The sequence below is a fragment of the Loxodonta africana genome, chromosome 26, assembly GCF_030014295.1.
Source record: "Loxodonta africana isolate mLoxAfr1 chromosome 26, mLoxAfr1.hap2, whole genome shotgun sequence".
In the NCBI taxonomy this organism is placed as follows: Eukaryota; Metazoa; Chordata; class Mammalia; order Proboscidea; family Elephantidae; genus Loxodonta; species Loxodonta africana.
Window position 1 is genome coordinate 16,756,804 of NC_087367.1, and position 20,884 is coordinate 16,777,687.

Below are 20,884 nucleotides of genomic sequence, written 5' to 3' on the forward strand. Positions count from 1 at the left end.
CAAACAACAACTAAAAAAACAAAACTAAACCCATTGCTGTCGAGTCTGTTCCTACTCATGGCCACCCTAAAGGACAGGGCAGAACTGCCCCATAGGGTTTCCAAGGCTGTAATCTTTATGGAAATAGACTGCAACATCTTTCTCTTGCAGAGCGGCCAGTAGGTTTAAACCACAGACTTTTTGGTTAGCAGCCGAACACGTAACCACTGCACCACCAGGGCACCTCAAAAAAACCTAGCAAATACGGTGGACAGGTTTCAGTGGAGCTTCTAGTTTAAGACAGACTAGGAAGAAGGGCGTGGCAATCTACTTCCAAAATATATATCTGCCTGTGAAAACCTTATGAATAGCAGCAGCAGATCATCTGATAAAGAGCTGAAAGATGAGCCCCTCAGGTTGGGATCTACTGCCTCCTTGAAGTAGAGTTGACCTTAATGACATGACTGTAGTCAAGCTTTCAAGACCTTCATTTGCTGATGTGGCATGACTCAAAATGAGAAGAAACAGTTGCAGTCATCCATTAATAAGCAGAACATAGAATGTACAAAGTACGAATTAGGGAAAATGGGAAGTCCTCAAAAATGAAATGAAACGCATAAATATCGAAGTCCTAGAAGGCATTAGCGAGCTGAAATGGACTGGTATTGGCCCTTTTGAATTGGACAGTCGTGTGGCTTACTATGCCAGAAATAACAAATTGACGAGGAATGACATCACATCCCTCACCAAAAAGAACATTTCGAGACCTGTCCTGAAGTACAGCGCTGTCGGTGATAGGATAATATCCATACAACTACAGGGAAGACCAGTTAATGTGGGACTATTATTCAAATTTACACACACCAACCAATGCCAAAGACGAAGAGATTGAAGGTTTTTACCAACTTCGGCAGTCTAAAAGTGAGCAGACATGCAATCAAGATGCATTGATAATTACTGGTGATTGGAATGGGCAAATTGGAGACAAAGTAGTTAGAAAATATGGCATTGATGATAGAAATGACACCGGAGATCTCATGATAGAATTTTATGAGACCAATGACTTATTCACTGTAAATATCTTTTTCAACAACGGAAATGGAACCTGTACGCATGGAGCGGGCCAGAAGGAATACACGGGAATCAGTTGACTACGTCTGGGGAGAGAGATGACAGAGAAGCTCCATATCATCAGTCAGAACAAAGCCAGGGGCCGATTGCGCAACAGATGTCAGCTACTCATCTGCGAGTTTCAGTCGAAGATGAAGAAAATTAAAACGAGTCGCCAAGAGCCAAACTATGACCTTGAGTGTATCCCACCTGAATTTAGAGACCATCTCAAAAATAGATTTGATGCATCGAACCCTAATGACTAAAGACCAGATGAGTCGTGGGATGACATCAAGGACACCATACATAAAGAAAGCAAATGTGGGAAAGAAAGAAAAGACCAAAATGGATCTCAGAAGAGACTGAAGCGTATACTATTGAACGCAGAGTAGCTGATGTGACTAGAAGAAATGATTATGTGAAAGTGCTGAACAGAAGATTCATTGGGGAGCTGGAGAAGACAAAGTAAAGTATTATAATGAAATGTGCAAAGAACTGGAGTTAGAAAACCTAAGGGAAGGGCACACTCGGCATTTCTCAAGCTGAAAGAACTGAAGAAAAAATTCAAGCCTTGAGCTGTAATATTGAAGGATTCTATGGGCAAGATATTAAATGACACAGGAAGCATCAAAAGAAGATGGAAGAAATACACAGTCACTGTACCAAAAAGAATTGGTCAGCATTCGGCCATTTCAGGAGGTAGCTTATGATCACGAACCAAGGGTACTTAAAAGAAGCCTGACCTACACTGAAGGCGTTGGCAAAAAACAAGGGTCTAGGAATTGATGGAATACCAATTGAGATGTTTCGACAAATGGATGTAACCCTGAAGGTGCTCACATGCCTGTGCTAAGAAGTTTGAAAGATAGCTACCTGACCAAACAACTGGAAGAGATCCATGTCTATGCTCGTTCCAAGGAAAGATGATCCAACTATATGTGGAAATTATTGAACAATATCAATAATATCACATTCAAGTAAAATTTTGCTGAAGAGAATTCAAAAACAGTTGTAGCAGTGCATCAACAAGGAACTGCCAGAAATTCAAGCCGGATTCAGAAGAGGATGTGGAACAAGGGATATCATTGCTGATGTCAGATGGACCTTGGCTGAAAGCAGAGAATACCAGAAAGATGTTTACCTATATTTATTGACTATGCAAAGGCATTTGGCTATGTGGATCATAACAAATCGTGGATAACATTTTGAAAGATGGAAATCCCAGAACACTTAATTGTGCTCCTGAGGAACCTGTACATAGACCAAGAGGCAGTCATTAGAATCGAACAAGGGGATACTGCATGGTATAAAATCAGGAAAGGTGTGTGACAGGGTTGTATCCTTTCACCACATATTTATTCAATCTGTATGCTGAGCAGATAATCCAAAAAGCTGGATTATGAAGAACGCAACATCAGGATTGGGGGACGATTCATTAACAGTCTGCAATATGCAGATGGCACAACCTTGTTTGCTGAAAGCAAACAGGACTTGAAACATTTACTGAAGAAGATCTTGGACTACCACCTCCGGTATGGATCATCCCTCAACATAAAGGAAACGAAAATCCTCACAACTGGACCAGTAAGCAATTTCATGATAAACAAAGAAAATATTGAAGTTGTCAAAGATTTCATTTTACTTGGATCCATAATCAACGCCCATGGAAGCAACAGTCAAGAAATCAAACGATGTGTTGGGCAAATCTGCTGCAAAAGACATCTTTAAGTGTTAAAGAGCAAAGTTGTCACTTTGAGACTAAGGTGCACTTGACCCAAGCCATGGTCTTTTCAGTTGCCTCACATGCATGTAAGAGCTGGACATTGAATAAGGAAGACCCAAGAGGAATTGAGACCTTTGAATATTGAATATACCATGGACTGCCAGAAGAACAAACAAATCTGCCTTGGAAGAAATATAGCCAGAATGCTCCTTAGATGCGAGGCTGGTGAGACTTCATCTCATGTACTTTGGACATGTTATCAGGAGGGATCAGTCCCTGGAGCAGGACATCCTACTTGGTAAAGTAGCGGGTCAGCAAAAAAGAGGAAGACCCTCGATGAGATGGATTGACACAGTGGCTTCAACAACGGGCTCAAACATAGCAATGATTGTGAGGGTGATGCAGGACCAGGCAGTGTTTTGTCTGTTCTACATAGGGTCACTATGAGTCGCATCTGGCAGCAACAACAGTGTGATTGCTGTCCAGAATCTCTTCTGTTGATACCTTCTGTTAAGATTAAGATAAGGCTTACACCCAACGGCTAACCGTAAGGTCAGCGGTTCAAACCCACCAGCTGTTCCCTGGGAGAAAAGACCTGATGATCTGCTCCCATAAGGATTACAGTCTAGGAAACTTTATGAGATGGTTCTACTCTGTCCTGTAGGATCAGGATGAGTTGGAATTGACCCAGCAGCACGCAACAACAACTATCAGCCTTACCGAATGAACTTCTGAAGCTCAAAAGAAAATCCCAGAGACAATAGAGGATTACTCTTGTAAGAAATGCTACAGTACAAACGCACTTGATAGCATAAAGGACAATACTGCATGGAAAACCTTGGAACATCTACAGCTCCGAGTAGGAAAGTAAGAAGAGTTGAACACTGACTGTGAAGAAATTTTAGAAATACCTTAACCAACTTACATTGCTTATATTTTTCTTTTTCTTTTTGCATGCTACATGGTTATAGAAAGACTAAGTCAAAAAAATTTTTTCACTATTTAAAAAATAAAAATTCTAAGCAATAAGAAAGCATCATGTCATCAGTTAATTAGCAGTGTATTTTCTTTCTTGGAGATACATAAAATAATGGTGTTTCTTATAAGCGATGTTGGTGTCGTTGCTAGTTACCATCATGTCTCTTTCTACTCAGAGCGACCCCATGTGTGCAGAGTAGAACTGTGTCCCATAGGGTTTTCAAGGCTGTCGTCTTTCAGAAGCAGATCACTGGGCCTATTTTCAGAGGCACCTCTGGGTGGGTTTGAACCACCAGCCTTTTGGCTAGTAGTCCAGCTCTTAACTGTGCCACCCCAGGACTCCTTCTTATAAGCAATACTACCTTTGATTCGATGAAACATGATAGATTGGTTTTCCTCAAACTTACTGAATATTATTATATTGCATCCTATTATAATTAATGTTTTCTTCTCTTAAGAAGAACTAAGGAACAAAATGCATATGCAAGTGAAGATAACAATACAAGGTATGAATGAATGTAGCTCTCAAAGTGTGGTCATAGGATCAGCAGCAATAGCTTACCCGGGAACTTGTTAGAATGCAAATTTTTAGGCCCCACCCCAGAACTAGGGAATGAAAAACTTAATGGGTGGGGCCCAGAAATCTGCGTTTTAACAAACCCTCCAGGTGTTACGGATGCAAGCTAAAGTTTGAGAACCACTGCTGCGAGCAGAGTTTCAGAAAAGAGAAGAATACTGATTGTGGTGTAGTCAGATAGGTGTGTGACTGGCTTAAAGAGAAAGAAGACAGATTCCTTAAGTTCAGCTCAGTTCCATCTGCTAACCGTGTTTAATAGAAATGAAGAAACTTCCCGTGGTGCGTCTTAGCCGGCTACCAGTAATAGAGACAAAGTAGTGGGACAGCCCAGGAACGCGATCTCCCTCACTTTTGATTGATATTTGATCTCTGTCTTTTCAGCATGATGTATCCCAGATTTTACTCAAGGCAACACTGGACAGTATCGTAGAAGAATGTGTCAGCTTTGTGGGAGTGGATATTAACATCTGTTCAGAAGTTTTGTTAAGGTGAGACAGGACGTCTGTGGCTGAAGATCACAGAAGCTCGAGTTTAATTGGCCATCCAGTCCAGCTCAGCAAGAACAAGGAGACACATGTGTATAAAGTTGTCAAGTATAGAAAATGTTTGGGTTCACATAGCTTTAAGTAATCAGTCAGAGGGGAAGACATCATTTAAGAAAACTATTATAACAATTCACATTATCATCTTTAATATTGTAAATCTAAAGTGAAGAGCAGATGGTAACCATTGAGTGAATTAGTGTCGCTAATAGAATTTAAATAAGGTTAACATGGAAAAGGGCTGCTTCTCACCACATCAGATAGATATTTTTCACTAGTTCAGCCTCTTGCATGTCTCTGTCAAAGCTGGCAGTAGCCAACAGATAAATTCTGAGAGTTCAAGATATAAACCAAAACCAAACCCGTTACTATCAAGTCAGTTTCAACTAAGAGTGACCCTACAGGACAGAGTAGAACTGCCCCATAGAGTTTCCAAGGCTGTAATTTTTATGGAAGCAGACTGCCACATATTTCTCTAGGAGATTGGCTGGTGGGTTCAAACTGCCATCAGGGCTCCTTGTTCACGGTATACTTACTGTATTTTTACTCTGATTCCACAAGTCACATATCAAAATCTCCATTGTACTATAATCACCTCTTACATACTCAGTCTCCTGTGGTTATAGAAGAGCTGCTTTTTTGTTCACAACCTTGCATTTATTTCACAGTTCTGCAGATGAAGCATGAAATTCACTAGGTCCAGGCCATTTTGCATTGAAACAGGTATAGTGGAAAATATCCCTTAGCATTTTAAGGTGTTGCTTTTCTACCATAGCTACACAAATTCCACAGACCCACAGAATTAAGATTCTCTGAAATAGTAATCTTTTAATTAAAACAAAGCAGACTACTTAATGATATGTCGTTATTGTTAGGTTCCATCGAGTCTATTCCAACTCATAGCAACCCTATGTAGAACAGAATGAAACATTGCCTGTTCCCTTGCCATCCTCACAATCGTTGCTGTGCTTGAGCCCATTGTTGCAGCCAGTGTGTCAGTCCATCTCATTGAGGGTCTTCCTCTCTTTCACTGACCCTCTACCAAGCATGATGTCCTTCTTCAGGGACTCACCCCTCCTGATAACATGTCCAGAGGACATGAGACGAAGTTTCGCCATCATCCCTTCTAAGGGGCATTCTGGCTGTACTTCTTCTGAGACAGATTTGTTCATTTTTCTGGCACTCCGTGGTGTATTCAGTATTCTTCACCAACATCATAATTCAAAGGCATCAGTTCTTCATCAGTCTTCCTTATTCATTGTCTAGCTTTCACATGCATAATGAGACAATTGAAAATACCATGGCTTGGGTCAGGCACATCTTATTCATCAAAGTGACATCTTTGCTTTGTAACACTTTAAAGAGGACTTCTGCAGCAGATTTGCCCAGCGCAACACACCATTTGATTTCTTGACTGCTGCTTCCATGGACGTTGATTGTGTATCCAAGTAAAATGAAATCCCTGACAGCTTCAGATTTCACTGTAGTTTTCATACTTTTCTATGAACCATGACATTCATCATTAAATACCTTTACATTAGTTAGAATAGATTTACCAAAAATAAAAAAAGATAATGCAAAACAATGGTAGCTATGGTAACCATTGCTGCTAGCTCATTTTGTAAGCTAAAGAGGAACAGGTAGCACTGTTGCTTGATTCAGAGATAAAAGGAATGCGAACGGTGTAGAAATACTCTGACGAACAGCTCTTTTTCTTGCATCAGGGTTAACCTTTTTACCACCTTTATAGTTTTTTTTTTTTATAGCAGCTTATTTTGCATTCTGTTGTCCTTCTCTCCTCTTTGACAACTGTTTCTTCTTTATCCTTTTTAATTAACTCCCTTTTTGATTAACTTAGAAACATACGACAATATGTAATTGCAGTTGTTTTTATTATCCCAAGGAAAATGTCACTGCCTTTTCAAATCTTTTTCCAGAACTTTTTAAACTCCGTATCTGCCACATCATTCATTTGGTTTATTTTTTAGGCATATCGCGGGACTCAATGCCAACCGAGCCAAAAATATCATTGAATGGCGAGAGAAAAACGGGCCCTTCATCAACCGAGAACAGCTAAAGAAAGTGAAAGGGCTAGGTCCCAAATCCTTCCAGCAATGTGCTGGCTTCATCAGGATCAACCAGGATTATATTCGAACATTTTGCAGGTGATTACTAAAGTGTATACTAATGTTCCATTATCAGCTCCTCCCCCACCCCCCGTTCCTGTTTTCACCCATCCTCCTTACCGGTGTAAATCCTAGATGTCCGCTTGTTCATTCATTCGTTCAGTATGTGGTGAGTGTCTTGTCTTTGCTAGGCACTCTTCTTGGCACCAGGAATACAGCAGTGAACAAGCCAGCAAATTCCCTGTTCTCTTGGAGTTATATTTTAATCTATTTAATAAAGTAGTCAAGTGAATAGTTTCAGATGCTAATAAGGGCTATTAAAATCCAAACAGGGAAGTATAATAGCATCTTGGTGAGCGGGACAACTGCTTTAGATGAAGTGCTTGCTGAAGAGTTATTCGAACAGGGTTTTCAGTGAAATGAAGGAGCAAACCACACAGACGGCAGAGGGAAACCATTCCAGGCAGGGCAGCCAGCAAACGTGCCCGGTCCTAACGCAGGAACAACTTCGGTGTGTTCGAGAACTGAAGTAAAGCAAGTGTGACTGGAGCATAGCAAGTGGGGAGGACTGGTATGAGACTGTGTGACCATGGCGAGTTTACACTGACCACTTGATACGGACATAGCTAGTTCCTCTGACCGTAGATAGACTTCCCTTCTCTCTGTCCACCCCAAAATGACCAAAACATTAATTTTCAGTCTTGTAGATTTAAGAGCTAACTTTTTGCTTTCTAATCCTGGTAGCACAAAACAGAGAAATTGGGTACAGTAGATTATGAAAGAATAGCTTTTATATATCTGCTAGTTTTATATCTGCTAGTCTACCTGGTTCATTCATATTTTTTTTTCTTTTGACAGAACTATAATAAAGTTCGTATGGCCAAATAGTCTTTATTCTAAAGAAGAGACTACTTAAGGGAAGACCAGCCCCATGGGATATTAGAAAACATTATGAAGCTATAGTAATTAACAGTTTGGTTTTGATACAGAAGTAGAATAGTATTGAAAGTATCTGGAATCCACCGAAACATAGGTGGAATTTAGTCTATAATAAAGGAGACATGTCAGAACACTGGGGAAAAAAATTGATTAATTATCCAGTAAATGATATTATGATAACTGGCAGGAATTTGATATGTGTGGGAGAAGCTGTAGGGCCACCTCACTCCTCATACTCAAAATAAGTTCCAGATGAGTCATAGACTTAAGGTAAAAAGTGAAACTGTAGAAGTACCAGAAGAAAACTCGGGTAAATTTTGTAGAACACTGTAGTAGGGGAAAGTTCTTTCTCAGTAGACCATTCAACCCAAAAACCCAAAAGCTAGAAGTGGAAAATTGAGGATAAAGTAACTCGTGTTTATTGATTTATATGTTTTTTAAATGTATGATTAGAAAATTCAAGTGGTATTAAAAAAATAAAGTGAAAAGTAAAAGACACACAGTCTATAATTGTGTAAATTGTGACAATAGCAATATAAGAGGGTGCAGAACAGAGCTATATAAGAATAGAATTTTTGTGTGCAACTGAAGAAGTTAAGTCGGTATTAATTTAAACTAGACTTTTATAAATTTAGGATATTAAGTGTAATCCCCATGGTAATCACAGTGAAAATATCTTTAAAATTTACACAAAAAGAAATGAGAATTAAAATGGTTCACTACAAAACAATCAACTAAAACAGAAGAATTCAGTATGGGAGGAAATGAGGGACAAAAAGGTCAGTTGTTAGGTGCAGTCGTGTCATTTACCACTCACAGCCCCCCTATGTTCAACAGAACGAAACACTGCCCTATCCTGAGCCATACCAAACCCACTGGCGTCAAGTTGATTCAGACTCATAGCGACCCTATAGAACAGAGTAGAACTGCCCCGTAGGATTTCCAAGGAGCAGCTGGTAGATTTGAACTGCCAGCCTTTTGGTTAGCAGCTGAGCTCTTAACCACTGCGCCACCAGAGCTCCTTGTAAGGTATACCAACCCACTGCCGTCGAGTCTGTTCCAACTCATAGCGACCCTATATAGGACACATAAAAAGCATATAGCAAAATGATCTAAGTAAGTCCTTCCCTATCAGTAATTACTGTACATATGAGAGAATGTCGTTCAGCCATAGAGAAGGGATCATGCTGTACAACTATTTGGAACTTGCTTTATTTGTTTCAAACATGTATCTTGCGTCTCTTCTCAAATCATTACATACAGATTGGTATTACTCTTTATAACGTCTGTATACTGTTTAATTATATGAGTACACCATAATTTTAAGTAATGCCCTATTAAGGGTGGCAAACCCATAAAGCACTCAGCTGCTAACCGAAAGGTCAGTGGGTCGAACCCACCAGCTACTCCACAGAAGAAAGATGGGGCAGTCTGCTTCCATAAAGATTATAGCCTTGGAAACCCTACGGGGGCTCTTCTACTCTGTCCTGTAGTGTTGCTGTGACTTGGAATCCGCTCAGTGGTAATGGATTTAGTGCCTCATTAACGAATATTTGGGTTGTTTTAAAGCTTTATTGTTTTCAGCTGATAATTAGGTACATGAAGATTCAGAACTGTTAGATCTTCTTGGTAGATCATAGCTTATTCAGAACGGAATATTGTTATCCTGTATAATGTTCTTTACTTTGATATCTTTTGTGTGTGTGTGTGTGTGTGTGTGTGTGTGTGGTAAAGTATGTGTGACAAAAAGTTTGCTTTTTTTTTTTTTTAACCATTTTTAAGGATACAATTCAGAGACATTAATGGCATTCACCATGTTGTGTAGCCATTACCACTATTTCTGAAATGTTTTCATCACCCCAGACAGAAACACAGTAGCCCTTAGGCCATAACCCCACATTCCCCACCCCCCACCCCGTGACCAATAGTATGCTTTTGTCTCTATGCATTTGCCTGTTCTAGATATTTTTATATAAGTGGAATCATACAATATTTGTTTTTGTGTGTCTGATTTCTTTCACTTAGCATAATGTTTTGAAGGTTTGTCCATATCATATCAGAACTTTCTCTTTGTAACTAAATAATATCCCATTATGAGTATATGCCACATTTAGTTTATTTACTCATCGGCTGATGGACGCTTGGATTATTTCTACGTTTTGACTATCGTAAATCATGCTGCAGTTAACATCTGTGTACAAGTACCTGTTTGAGGCTTTGCTTTCAAACCTTTTGGGTATATACCTAGGAGTATAATTGCTGGGTCATATTATCATACTATATTTAATTTTTTTGAGGAACCACCAAAATGTTTTTCACAGCAGCTGGCCCATTTTACCTTCCTAACAGCAATGCGTGAGGGTTCCAATTTCTGCACATTCTCACCAACACTTGTCGTTTTCCAGGTTTTTTTTTTTTTTTTCTCCTGGTAATAGCCATCTTAGTGGTTGTGAAGGAGCCCTGGTTGCGCAGTGGTTAAGAGCTAGGCTGCTAATCATAAGGTCGCATTTCAGACTCGCCCAGTGGCTCCTCAGGAGAAAGACCTAGCAATCACTGCAGTAAAGATTACAGCCTAGAAAACTCTACGGGGTGGCTCAGCGCTGTCACATGGGGCTGCTAGGAGTCAGACTCCACTGGAGGGCAGTCGGTTTGGTTTTTTGGTTTCAGTGCTGGTATCTCACGGTGGTTTTCATTTGCATTTCCCAAATGACTGATGTTACTGAGCACCTTTTCATGCACTTACTGGTCGTCTGCATTTCTATGGTGAAATGTCTATTCAGGTTCTTTCTCCATTTTTTAATTGGGTTGTTTTGTTTGTTTTGAGTTGTATGAGTTCTTTATATATTCTGGATATTAAACCCTTATCAGATATATGGTTCTCAAATATTTTCACCATTTCGTAGGCTGTCTCTTCACTTGATAAAGTCCTTTGATGCACGAAGTTTTTAATTTTGATGAAGTTCAGTGTATCTAGTTTTTCTTTTGTTGTTTATGCATTTGGTGTCATATTTAAGGACCTACTGTCAAAAACAAGATCTTGAAGCCTTATCCCTGTCATTTTTTAAGCAATTCATGGATTTAGTTCTTATATTTAGGTCATGGATCCATTTGGAGTTAATATCTCTGTACAACATAAGGTATGAGGACACCTGTTTTGTTTGCTCGGGACGTTGCTCTACATTTGCCTTTTCAGAATTTGCTTGGTGTTTTTGTTTGTTTGTTTCCAGACTTCCTGTAGCGTTTTGTTCTGATGTGGCTCTCTTAAACCTAGAGCTCAGTTTTGCAGTTCTGCTCAATCTGATTTTAATGCATTCACGTATGTTATATTTATTGATATGTTTGGACGTAATCTTTTGTCTTATATATTTTTCTCTTCATCTTGCTTTCTAATTCTTCTTCTCCTTTCATGCTGTTTGTTAGACTTATCAGTTTATCAGTTTTCTCCTGGTTTCTCTCCTTATTTTCCTACCTCATCTTTATCTCCCCTTAGCCCCGGAGGCGCGGTGGTTAAAGCGCTCGGCTGCTAGCCGAGGTATGTGTGGTTTGAACACACCAGCTACTGCGTGAGAGAAGGATTTGACATTCTGCTTCTGTAAAGGTTACAGTCTGGGAAACCCTGTGGGGGCTTTCCTATTCCGTCTTATAGGGTCACTATGAATTGGAATCAACTCTATGGTAATGGCTTTGGTTTTTTTGTCTTAGTGGTTTCAAAGTGGTACATTTTCTAGTCTTCTGGTGGTTACCTTTAAGGCTGTTTTTGGATGGACTTCTGCAGTTAATGGGTGTTCCTGTCCTCCTCCCAAAGAAGTCTAGAACCTTAATGCCCTTTCAGCCTGCCTTCCTCCGGCTCTGCCTCCCATGTTGAGGTTACCTGGGATTTTAGTTTCAGAGTTTTTGGTTTTTTACCTTATGCATAAGCAGTTATTTAACTTTGTATGCTTTTACGGCGTCTGTACTCATCACTGTTTCTTGTAGCCCACGTTACCATTTTTCTCGCACTCACCGTTTTTGCTGGAGCATAGAAATTCCTTTCAAAGAGGTTGTGTAGATTGTCCTTAAGTCTTTACATATTTGAAAATGATTTTAATTTGCCCTCCTACTTGAATGTTAGCTTGGCTAGGCATGATTCTAGATTCAAAGATCATTTTCTTTCAGAACTTTTAAGATATAGTCTCACTGTGTCCTGGCATCTGATCTTTGCCAGTGAGAGATCTGATGCCAGTCTGATTATAGTTCTTTCTAAGTAATCTGTTTTATTTTTCTCACTTGAAAGCCTTTTGGGCTTTTTAAAATATCACTTATATTCTAAAGTTTCCCCACAATATGTCAAGTAGGAGCCTTTTCCCATCGATCCCACTCTGTACTCAGTGGGTTCTTTTGATTTGAGAACGTATATTTTTCTTCACCTCTGGAAAATCATATTATTATTACTTAATTTATTCCCCTGTGTTTTCTGTGTTCTCTCCAAGAATGCCAATTACACAGGCTGAGTCAGTTAAGAATGTTTTTGGCTTTAAGTAGCAGAAAACCCTGTAAAACAGAGTTTTAAACAAATAAGTGGTACATTCTATGAAGTGAATGGTTAGAATCTGGTTGCTGTTTGTGTATATTTATGTAGCAGAGAAATAAGCAATGTTGTTAATTTAAAACTCTTTTCTGCTCAACTCCCCCCCCGCCTTTTTTTTTTTAATAGTTACAGTAGTCAGCACACCGAATCGTCAACAGGTGTTGAGGGCACAAATGAGAAGCAAGGCAAGAAAAAGAGCAAAACTCCAGTGAATGTTGTGCTGAAGCCAAATCCTTTGGACCAAACTTGTATTCACCCGGAGTCATATGACATAGCAATGAGGTAAGACTGGGGCCCTTGTGAGAATTCTCTGCACCCAGAGTCAGTGCTGTACAGCAAATGGCCTTTGTTTTGGCATAATGGGAACGAAAAAATATGACCGTGTTTAACATGACAACATTTTTCAGAAGCTCCGCGTTGCTGAGTTATGTGGCACATTATTTTATTTCAGTGAGCAATGGAACCATTATTCCTGGCGCGGTGTCAAGCTAATAAACCCTGGCACTACTGGTGAAGTGTGTGTAATGGAAATTGCATGGCACTCTCCTCTGTTTCTTTTGGAAATTAACAAGACACAATTGACTGGCACCTGGCGTAAAGCTTGTGTGTATCAGAAGATAAAGCCCTTTTGAAAGTAAACAGCCAACTCTCAGATTTCCTGAGTGACCTGTTGTCCTGGTGGGCTACCGCAAGTTAGGAAATGATGTATTTATAATGCGCTTACATCATTCCATCAACAGAATGATATGAGGGAGGTTTTGGGGTAGAAGGGAGAGTTTAAAAGCCTTTAAAAAAAAAAAAAAAAGCTTTCTAATAGCACACTTGATTAGTTCAGAATTCTTTTAATTAGTTCAAAACCAGTGACTTGCTATGTAACTACAGTTTTTAAGGCTTTCATTGAGTTGACAGTGGGTTTAAAAATAATGAATAATTTGTAATTTTTGTAAAAAGGCAAACAACTCAATTAGAAAATGGCCAAAAGGTACGAACAGACATTTTAGAAAAGAAGATATACAAATGGCTAGTAAGTACATGATAAAAAACCCATTGTCATCGAATAGATTCCAACTTATAGCGACACCAGTAGTTGTTTATCTTTTTCCTATTGAGTTATGAGAGTTTTTTAAATATATTCTGGGTAAACCCCAAAACCAAACCCATTGCCATGGAGTCAGTTCTGACTCATAGCAGCCCTATAGGACAGAGTAGAACTGGTGCATAGTTTTTCCAAGGAGTGGCTGGTGGATTCAAACTGTTGACCTTTTGGTTAGCAGCTGTAGCTCTTAACCACTGCACCACCAGGGCTCCATATTGGTCAGACATATGTTCACGATTATTTTCTCTCAGTTTGTAGCTTGCTTCTTCATTTTATAAGTGATATCTTTTGATGAGCAGAAGTTTTTCATTTCGATGATGTCTAATTTTTCGAGATTTCATACTTCTTGCTTTCCATGTCCTAAGAAACCTTTGCCCACCTTAAGTCGTTAATGTCTTCATCAGTGTTTTCTTCTGAAAGCTTTATGTTTTAGCTTTTACAAGTTTGGTCTATGATACATCTCAAATTAATTTTTGTGTATGGCTTGAAGTAGGGGTCAAGTTTTCTTTTCCCATTATGAGTATTCAGTTATTCCAGCACCTTACGTTGAAAAAAAGAAAAAAACTTTCCTTTCCCCATTGCTTTGGTGCCTTTGTTGAAAATCAGATGACGGTAAATGTGGATCTGTTTCTGGGCTCTTTGTTCTCTTCCACTGATGTATTTGTCAGTCCTTGCGTCAGTACTATTCTCTCTAGATTACTGTAACTTTATACTAAGTTTTGAAGTCAGATAGTTTTAAGTCCTCCAATTTTGTGCTTTTTTTTGAGATAGCTGTCAGGAGTCCGTGGTTAGTGCAAACAGTTAAGCGCTCAACTACAAGCCAAAAGATTGGCGGTTCAAACATACCTGGAGGTACCTTGGAAGACAGGCCTGGCAATCAATTTCCAAAAGGTCACACCCTTGAAAAGTGAATTGGAGGAGTTCTACTGTGCACACGTGGGGTTGCCATGAGTCAGAATTGACTTGACAGCAACCAGCAACAATAGCCTTCTAAATTGTGAGAAAATAAGTTTGTTAAGACAGTTTTAAATATTCTAGGTCATTTGCATTTTCCTATAAATTTTAGAATCAGCTTGTCTTTTTTTTTTTAAGACTGGTGGGATTATGACTGGGATTGTGTTCAATCTGTTGGTGAATTTAGGGACAGTTGGTATCTTAATATTTATTTAGTCTTTTGATCCATGAACTTACTGTATCTCTCCATATATTTAGGTCTTCTTACATTTTTCTAGGCAGTGTTTTTCAGTTTTCATGTACATCTCTTGAATGTCTTTTATTAAATGTATTTAGCTTTTTAACAATATCGTAAATGGAATTTTTAAAATTTGCTATTAATTGTGTGTTGCTCATATGTAAAAATACAATTGGTTTTTCTTTGTTACCCTTGTATCCTGCTAAATTTACTTCCTAGTTCTAGTAGGTGTCTGTAGATTTCTTCAGTGTTTTGATATAAACAATTAGGTCATCAGCAAATAGATTAGCTTTACTTACTCCTTTTTAATTCTTATGCCTTTTATTTCTTTTTCATGCCTTGTTGCAATGGCCAGGACCTTGAGTACAGTGTGAAATAGGAGTGATGAGAGTGGGCATCCTCATCTAGCTCTTAATCTTAGGTGCCATCAGGTCAGTTCTGACTCACAGCAACCCTGTGTACAAGAGAACGAAATACTGCCTGGTCTTGTGCCATCCTCACAATCATTGCTATATTTAGCCCACTGGTGCAGCCACTGTGTCAGCCCATCTCGTTGAGAGTTTTCCTCTTTTTTGCTGACCCTTTACTTTACCAAGCATGATATTCTCCTCCAGGGACTTGTCCCTCCTGATAACATGTCTGAAGTACATGAGACAGAGTCTTCCCATCCCCACCTCTAAGGAGCATTCTGGCTATATTTCTTCCAAGACAGATTTTTTCATTCTTCTGGTAGTCCATGGTATATTCAGTATTCTTTGCCCATACCATAATTCAAAGACATCAGTTCTTCTTTGGTCATCTTTATACATTGTCCAGCTTTCTCATGCATATAAAGCGATTGAGAGTACCATGGCTTGGGTCAGGCCCACGTTAGTCCTCAAAGTAACGTCTTTGCTTTTTAACACTTGAAAGAGGTCTTTTGCAGTAGATTTGCCCAGTGCAATACATCGTTTGATTTCTTGGCTGCTGCTTCCATGGGTGTTGATAGTGGATCTAAGTAAAATGAAATCCTTGACAGTTGCAGTCTCTACCATTTATCACGATGTTGCTTATTGGTCCACTTGTGAGGATTTTTGTTTTCTTTATGTTGAAGTGTAATCCATACTGAAGGCTGTAGTCCGATCTTCATCACTAAGTGCTTCAAGTCCTCTTTACTTTCAGCAAGCAAGGTTGTGCCATCTGCATATTGCAGGTTGTTAATACGTCTTCCTCCAATCCTTAGGATATATGTCCCTGTTTTTTAATATAAAAAAACTTCAGCTCCCATATTATAGTAATTGTATTTTTGGTATTTGTTCTTCGAGAAGTACATACATGCACATGGACACATAGACCTCTTGCAATAACTCTGATGTCTCCATGGAAACTAAGCTAGCGTTTTGTTATATGCAAACCAGTGTCTTTTTAATGTACATTTCTGTTTGTTTCCATAATGTAGTTCTAATATGGTCTGTGAGTTTTTGGGGGTTTTTTGTTGTTGCTTTTGCTTTCTGTTATAAGCACATTTTGTTTGTTTGTTTGTTTCTACATGTCCCTTTTTTAAAAAGGCTAGATAATATTCCATCAAGTGCTTGAACTGTAATTTAGTGATTGTAGTAGTAGTAGTTCCTTACAATGGATTCCTAGAAGTGGAATTAGTGTGCCAAGGCTTTGAAAGTTTTTGTGGCTCTTAGCATGCATTGCCAAGTAACATACTGATTTATAATGTCACCAGCAATATTTAAGCCTGAAAAATCTTAAATTTCTCCTGTTAGACTCAACTCTTCTGCCAGTTTTCACATGGGCCAGTTTCTGCATGTGGAGCACAAAAGCCTTACCAGTGACTTCACCCCTCTTTGTGCCTCTTTTGGGAGTAGCAATGCCTCCCAGAAGCCGAGTACTGGTGGACTATCATGGGAAATTTCTTCTCCCTGCAGTGCAACTCCTGACCTTTGAAATCTGCAGATAAAATTGGTAGTTTGCCAAATTAAGCTTCCCCAACCCAAACCCACTGCTGTTGAGTCAGTTCCAACTCTGTCCTACAGCAACCCTGTAGGACAGAGTGGAACTGGCCCATAGTGTCTCCCAGGCTGTAATCTTTACAGAAGCAGACTGCCACAGCTTTCTCCCTTGGAGCGGCTAGTGGGTTCGAGCCTCGGACCTTGCGCTTAGAAGCTTAGTGCTTTAACCATTGTGCCACCAAGGCTCCTAAATTAAGCTTACCATCCCCGTTATCCCGTTTGGACCTACAGTAGTTATTTCTGGCTTGTAAGTACAGTTAGTCTAGACGTCAGATAATAGGAAGTTCGTACTCTCATATACTGTTTGTTGTACAGGTGTCTTCCCAGTGAAGAAAATATGCCCATTAAGGACGTGATTAGCTGATCACCGGTTTGATTTCAGTTCTGTAAAAATAAATTCCATTGCACTGTCATTTTTAGTTATATCAGAAACCCAGCGAGGAAAACCAGTGGAAAAGTAAATGACTTTAATGTCACTCTAGTGTGTCACTCCCAGAAATACACCAAAATGTGAAGTGATTAAGTGTTTATACTTTTATATTTATGGTACTCTCTCTCACATTCATATTTTAGAAAACTAAGATTAAGATATTTTGTAACCTGGGTAAGTCATTCAGGAGTTAAAGTCCAGGATGGCCCCCAGGCTTCTGACCTTTTCTTTATTACATGTAGGTGCTCTCTCTGTATTAGAGTCATTGCCCTTAGTCTGTTGTATGGGTTGGAATTTTTTTCTAGTTTGTTTACCTTTTATATGTGCTTGTAATGTTTTTGAAATATTGAATGTTTAATTTTTATAAAGTAAAATGTATGATTCTTTTTTTTTTTTTTGCATTCATGCAAGATTGGTCTTCTCAGATCCCTAATCTCTAAGATCAGCAGTTCATTGTTTCCCATATTTTGTAATATTCTTTATGGCTTCATTTTTTACTCTCTGAATTATGCTGTCAGTAATGATTTTATTCGGTCCCTAGAATGCGCAAAGCACTGTGGTAGGGCCTGAAAACTACAAAAACGAACGGAGGTGATTTATGCCCTCCAGGAGCCTGCCAAGTAGGTGGTAGGAAACATACAAGTAACCATAATAAACCACAAACCCATTGCCATCGAGTCAGTTCTGACTCATAGAGGTTAGTAATTAATTCGTACGCTTTGTGAAGCACAGATGTTGTTCACAGGAGAGAGAGCTCATTTCCAGATAGGGAAATCTCAGAAGGTTTCATACAGGAGGTGACGTTTGGACTGAGTCTTCAAGGATTTCAACCGGTAGAAAGAGGAAAAGAGAAGTTTAAAGGGTTGGAGACAGACTGTAGCTCAGGTCAGGTTTGGGGAGTAGTTAATAGTCCAATAAAAACAACAAACATTTATTGAGTACTTCCTCATTACCAGGCACTTTATAAACATCACGGCATTAAAGCACACAGCCACCCTGGGAGGTTGGTACTATTATTATTCCCACTCCTTTAGGTGTACAGAGTCTCAGAAGAGTTATGTAAATCGCCTAAGATAACTCAGCTGGTGGAGCCACAGTTTGACCCCAGACTTGTGACACTCCGAGTCCACAATTAAAAAGCTAGCTTGGAGCCAGATTTGAATGTAGTCATAATGGTCTTTCAGAATTAAAGGCGTCATATATACCCTTAAAAAGAGCACGTGCTGCTCAGCACAGAAAAAATAACAGGAAGAAAAAAGGAGTATCTGGAATGTGCTGGCTTTGAATGTTACTCTCCATCATCACACTGCTGAAATTAGACTCTGCCTTTCCTCTTGAGAAAACATTACCGCCTACAGTAAATTCACTGTGGCCTATTTGTTTTATTAAGGGATCTGTAGGAAATGGATTCTTCTCATAGAGCGTATAGAATGTTCCACTGTTCTGCTGCATATATGGCGTTTCCTGGATATCGCACCACCAAGAATTCCCTTCCATTAAGTTGTTTTAGAATGAAGTGTGGGCATTTCCAAATAAGCAGTCTGCTAGCGACTGCATTTGGAAGGCACCCACCCTGCCAGAACGTATGTTCAAGTAAGGGAGGGGCAGGAGAGGAGAAGGAAGAAGGAATAATGCAAAGCCTTTAGGAAAAGTCAGTTAAACAGCGTTATCAGAGAACCAGTATTATGGAAGATGTAAGGGGAACACAGCATTAAGAAACCGACCATTGCTACAGATAGATTTCTTTTCCTGCAATTGTCCTTTGAAGCCATTTTCTTCCAAATCCTTTTTACTTATCTCAGGGTCTTCTCACACTCACCAGATAACTTCATTTGCTACATCACTGAAAAAATTAAAAGCTACTTAAAGTCCCATTTCTTGGATTGTCTCTATGTCTTTAATTACTCTGCCCCATCCGTCTCTAAACTACCCCTCCATCTCTTGATTCTGTTTCCCTCCCCACCCTGACATCTTCCAGCTTGCTGCTGATAACTCACTGCTTGACCCCGGCCATTCTCTTGGTGTCTGTGCATTACAGTTGCCGCACTTCTGAAAGTGGGGAAAAGGGGCTGCCAAATGATAAAATCTTTTAGCTTTATAAAAGTTTGTATCTTTACTGTCTTCCCCACTTGTTTCTTTCATTTTAGCCTATAGACATATTATTGCTATGGTCTCCCCATTCTCCGTCACCTGAAACTTAAAAGCAGCAATCACCTTTTATCTTAGATAGGTACCGTTGAGTCAACTCCAATTCATGGCGACCTTGTGTACAACAGAACAAAATGTTGCCCAGTCTTGCGTCATCCCCACAGTCACCAGCATGTTCAAATAGTTCATTGCAGCTACAGTGCCAGTCCATCTCTCTGAGGGTCTCCCTCACCCTTGTCGGCCTCTACTTCATCAAATGCGATGTTCCCCTCTAGTGATTGATCTGTCCTGATGATGTGCCCAAAGCAAGCAAGTTGGACGATATTCTGCTTTGATCCGTAAGGTTTTTATTGGCTGATGTTTGGAAGTAGTTTGGCAGACTGTTCTTCCTAGTCTGTCTTAGTCTAGATGCTCTGGGAAACTTGTCCACCATGGGTGACCCTACTGGTATTTGAAATAGTGGTGGCATAGTTTCCAGCATCACAGCAACAGTCAAGCCACCACAGTATGAGAAACTGACAGACCGGTGGTGGCCTTTATCTTACCCCCCCTAAAACTCTATTCCATTACTCCTTTTTATTGCAGAATTCCTGAGAAGGATGAACTGCCTCTAATCTTCACTGCCTGCTTTCTCCGAGTCCCTTAGAGTTTGGCTTCTACCCTTACCGCTCTTCTCAAATTCCTCTTAACTAATGACCTCCTGATTGTCAAAACCAGTGGCCTCTTTCATTCCTTAAACCCCTTACCCATTCTGTCACATTTGATGCCAGCAGCGTACTGACCCGTGACGTGTGTTTTCATATTGTCTTCTCTGTCTTCTCATCCTCCTCTGGCCCTCTAAATGTAGCTATTGTTAAAGTTTTTTTACCTTTTCCTTCTTCTCCTCTTGTTCTGTTGCCGTCTTTGGATGATTGCATCGACTCACATCACTGTCTTTTATCTCTAACCTCTCCACTGGTAATTCCAGTCTTACATCTCCTCATCTCTAGTCCAGGCTTTCTCTTAAGGTCTACCTTTTCATTTTCATTTCTGTGAAAGATTTTTTTTTTTTTCACTATAATCTTAGTAACTCAAACTCAGTATATCTAAAACTGAAACTTTCGTTCTTTCTCCTTTTATAACTCCATTCTCTCATCAATCTTACCCTCTAGCCTCCCACCAAAACAAGAAAAATAATCAAACAGGCTTGATCTTCCTCTCTTGTCCCATAATGAATGGTTAATGATGCTACTGCCTTTCCATTAACCCAGGCTAGAAATGATAGAATCATTCATTAAGGTATTCAGCAAATATTCATTGAATGCCTGCTATATTCCAGGTACTGTTCTGGAATCTTGGGATACATTCAAAGGTCCCTGCTATTAAGGACACAGATAACAAACAGCTAGCATAGTAAATAAATTGTATGATATGATAAGGTGGTAAGTTCTGTGGAAAAACTTAAAAGAGCAGAGTAATGGGGATCAGGATTGCCAGG

At 39.5% G+C, this 20,884-nt stretch overlaps 1 protein-coding gene across 1 annotated transcript in view; it reads left to right on the top strand.

The window, feature by feature from the left end:
• The window catches only part of SRBD1 (S1 RNA binding domain 1), a 235,540-nt gene that overhangs the window by 194,244 nt on the left and 20,412 nt on the right, over nucleotides 1–20,884 (top strand). Inside the window, exons 17-19 of the mRNA XM_010595907.3 lie at nucleotides 4,749–4,855; nucleotides 6,898–7,074; nucleotides 12,668–12,823. Coding sequence (XP_010594209.1) covers nucleotides 4,749–4,855; nucleotides 6,898–7,074; nucleotides 12,668–12,823 — 440 coding nt within the window. The remainder of the gene's footprint in view (nucleotides 1–4,748; nucleotides 4,856–6,897; nucleotides 7,075–12,667; nucleotides 12,824–20,884) is intronic.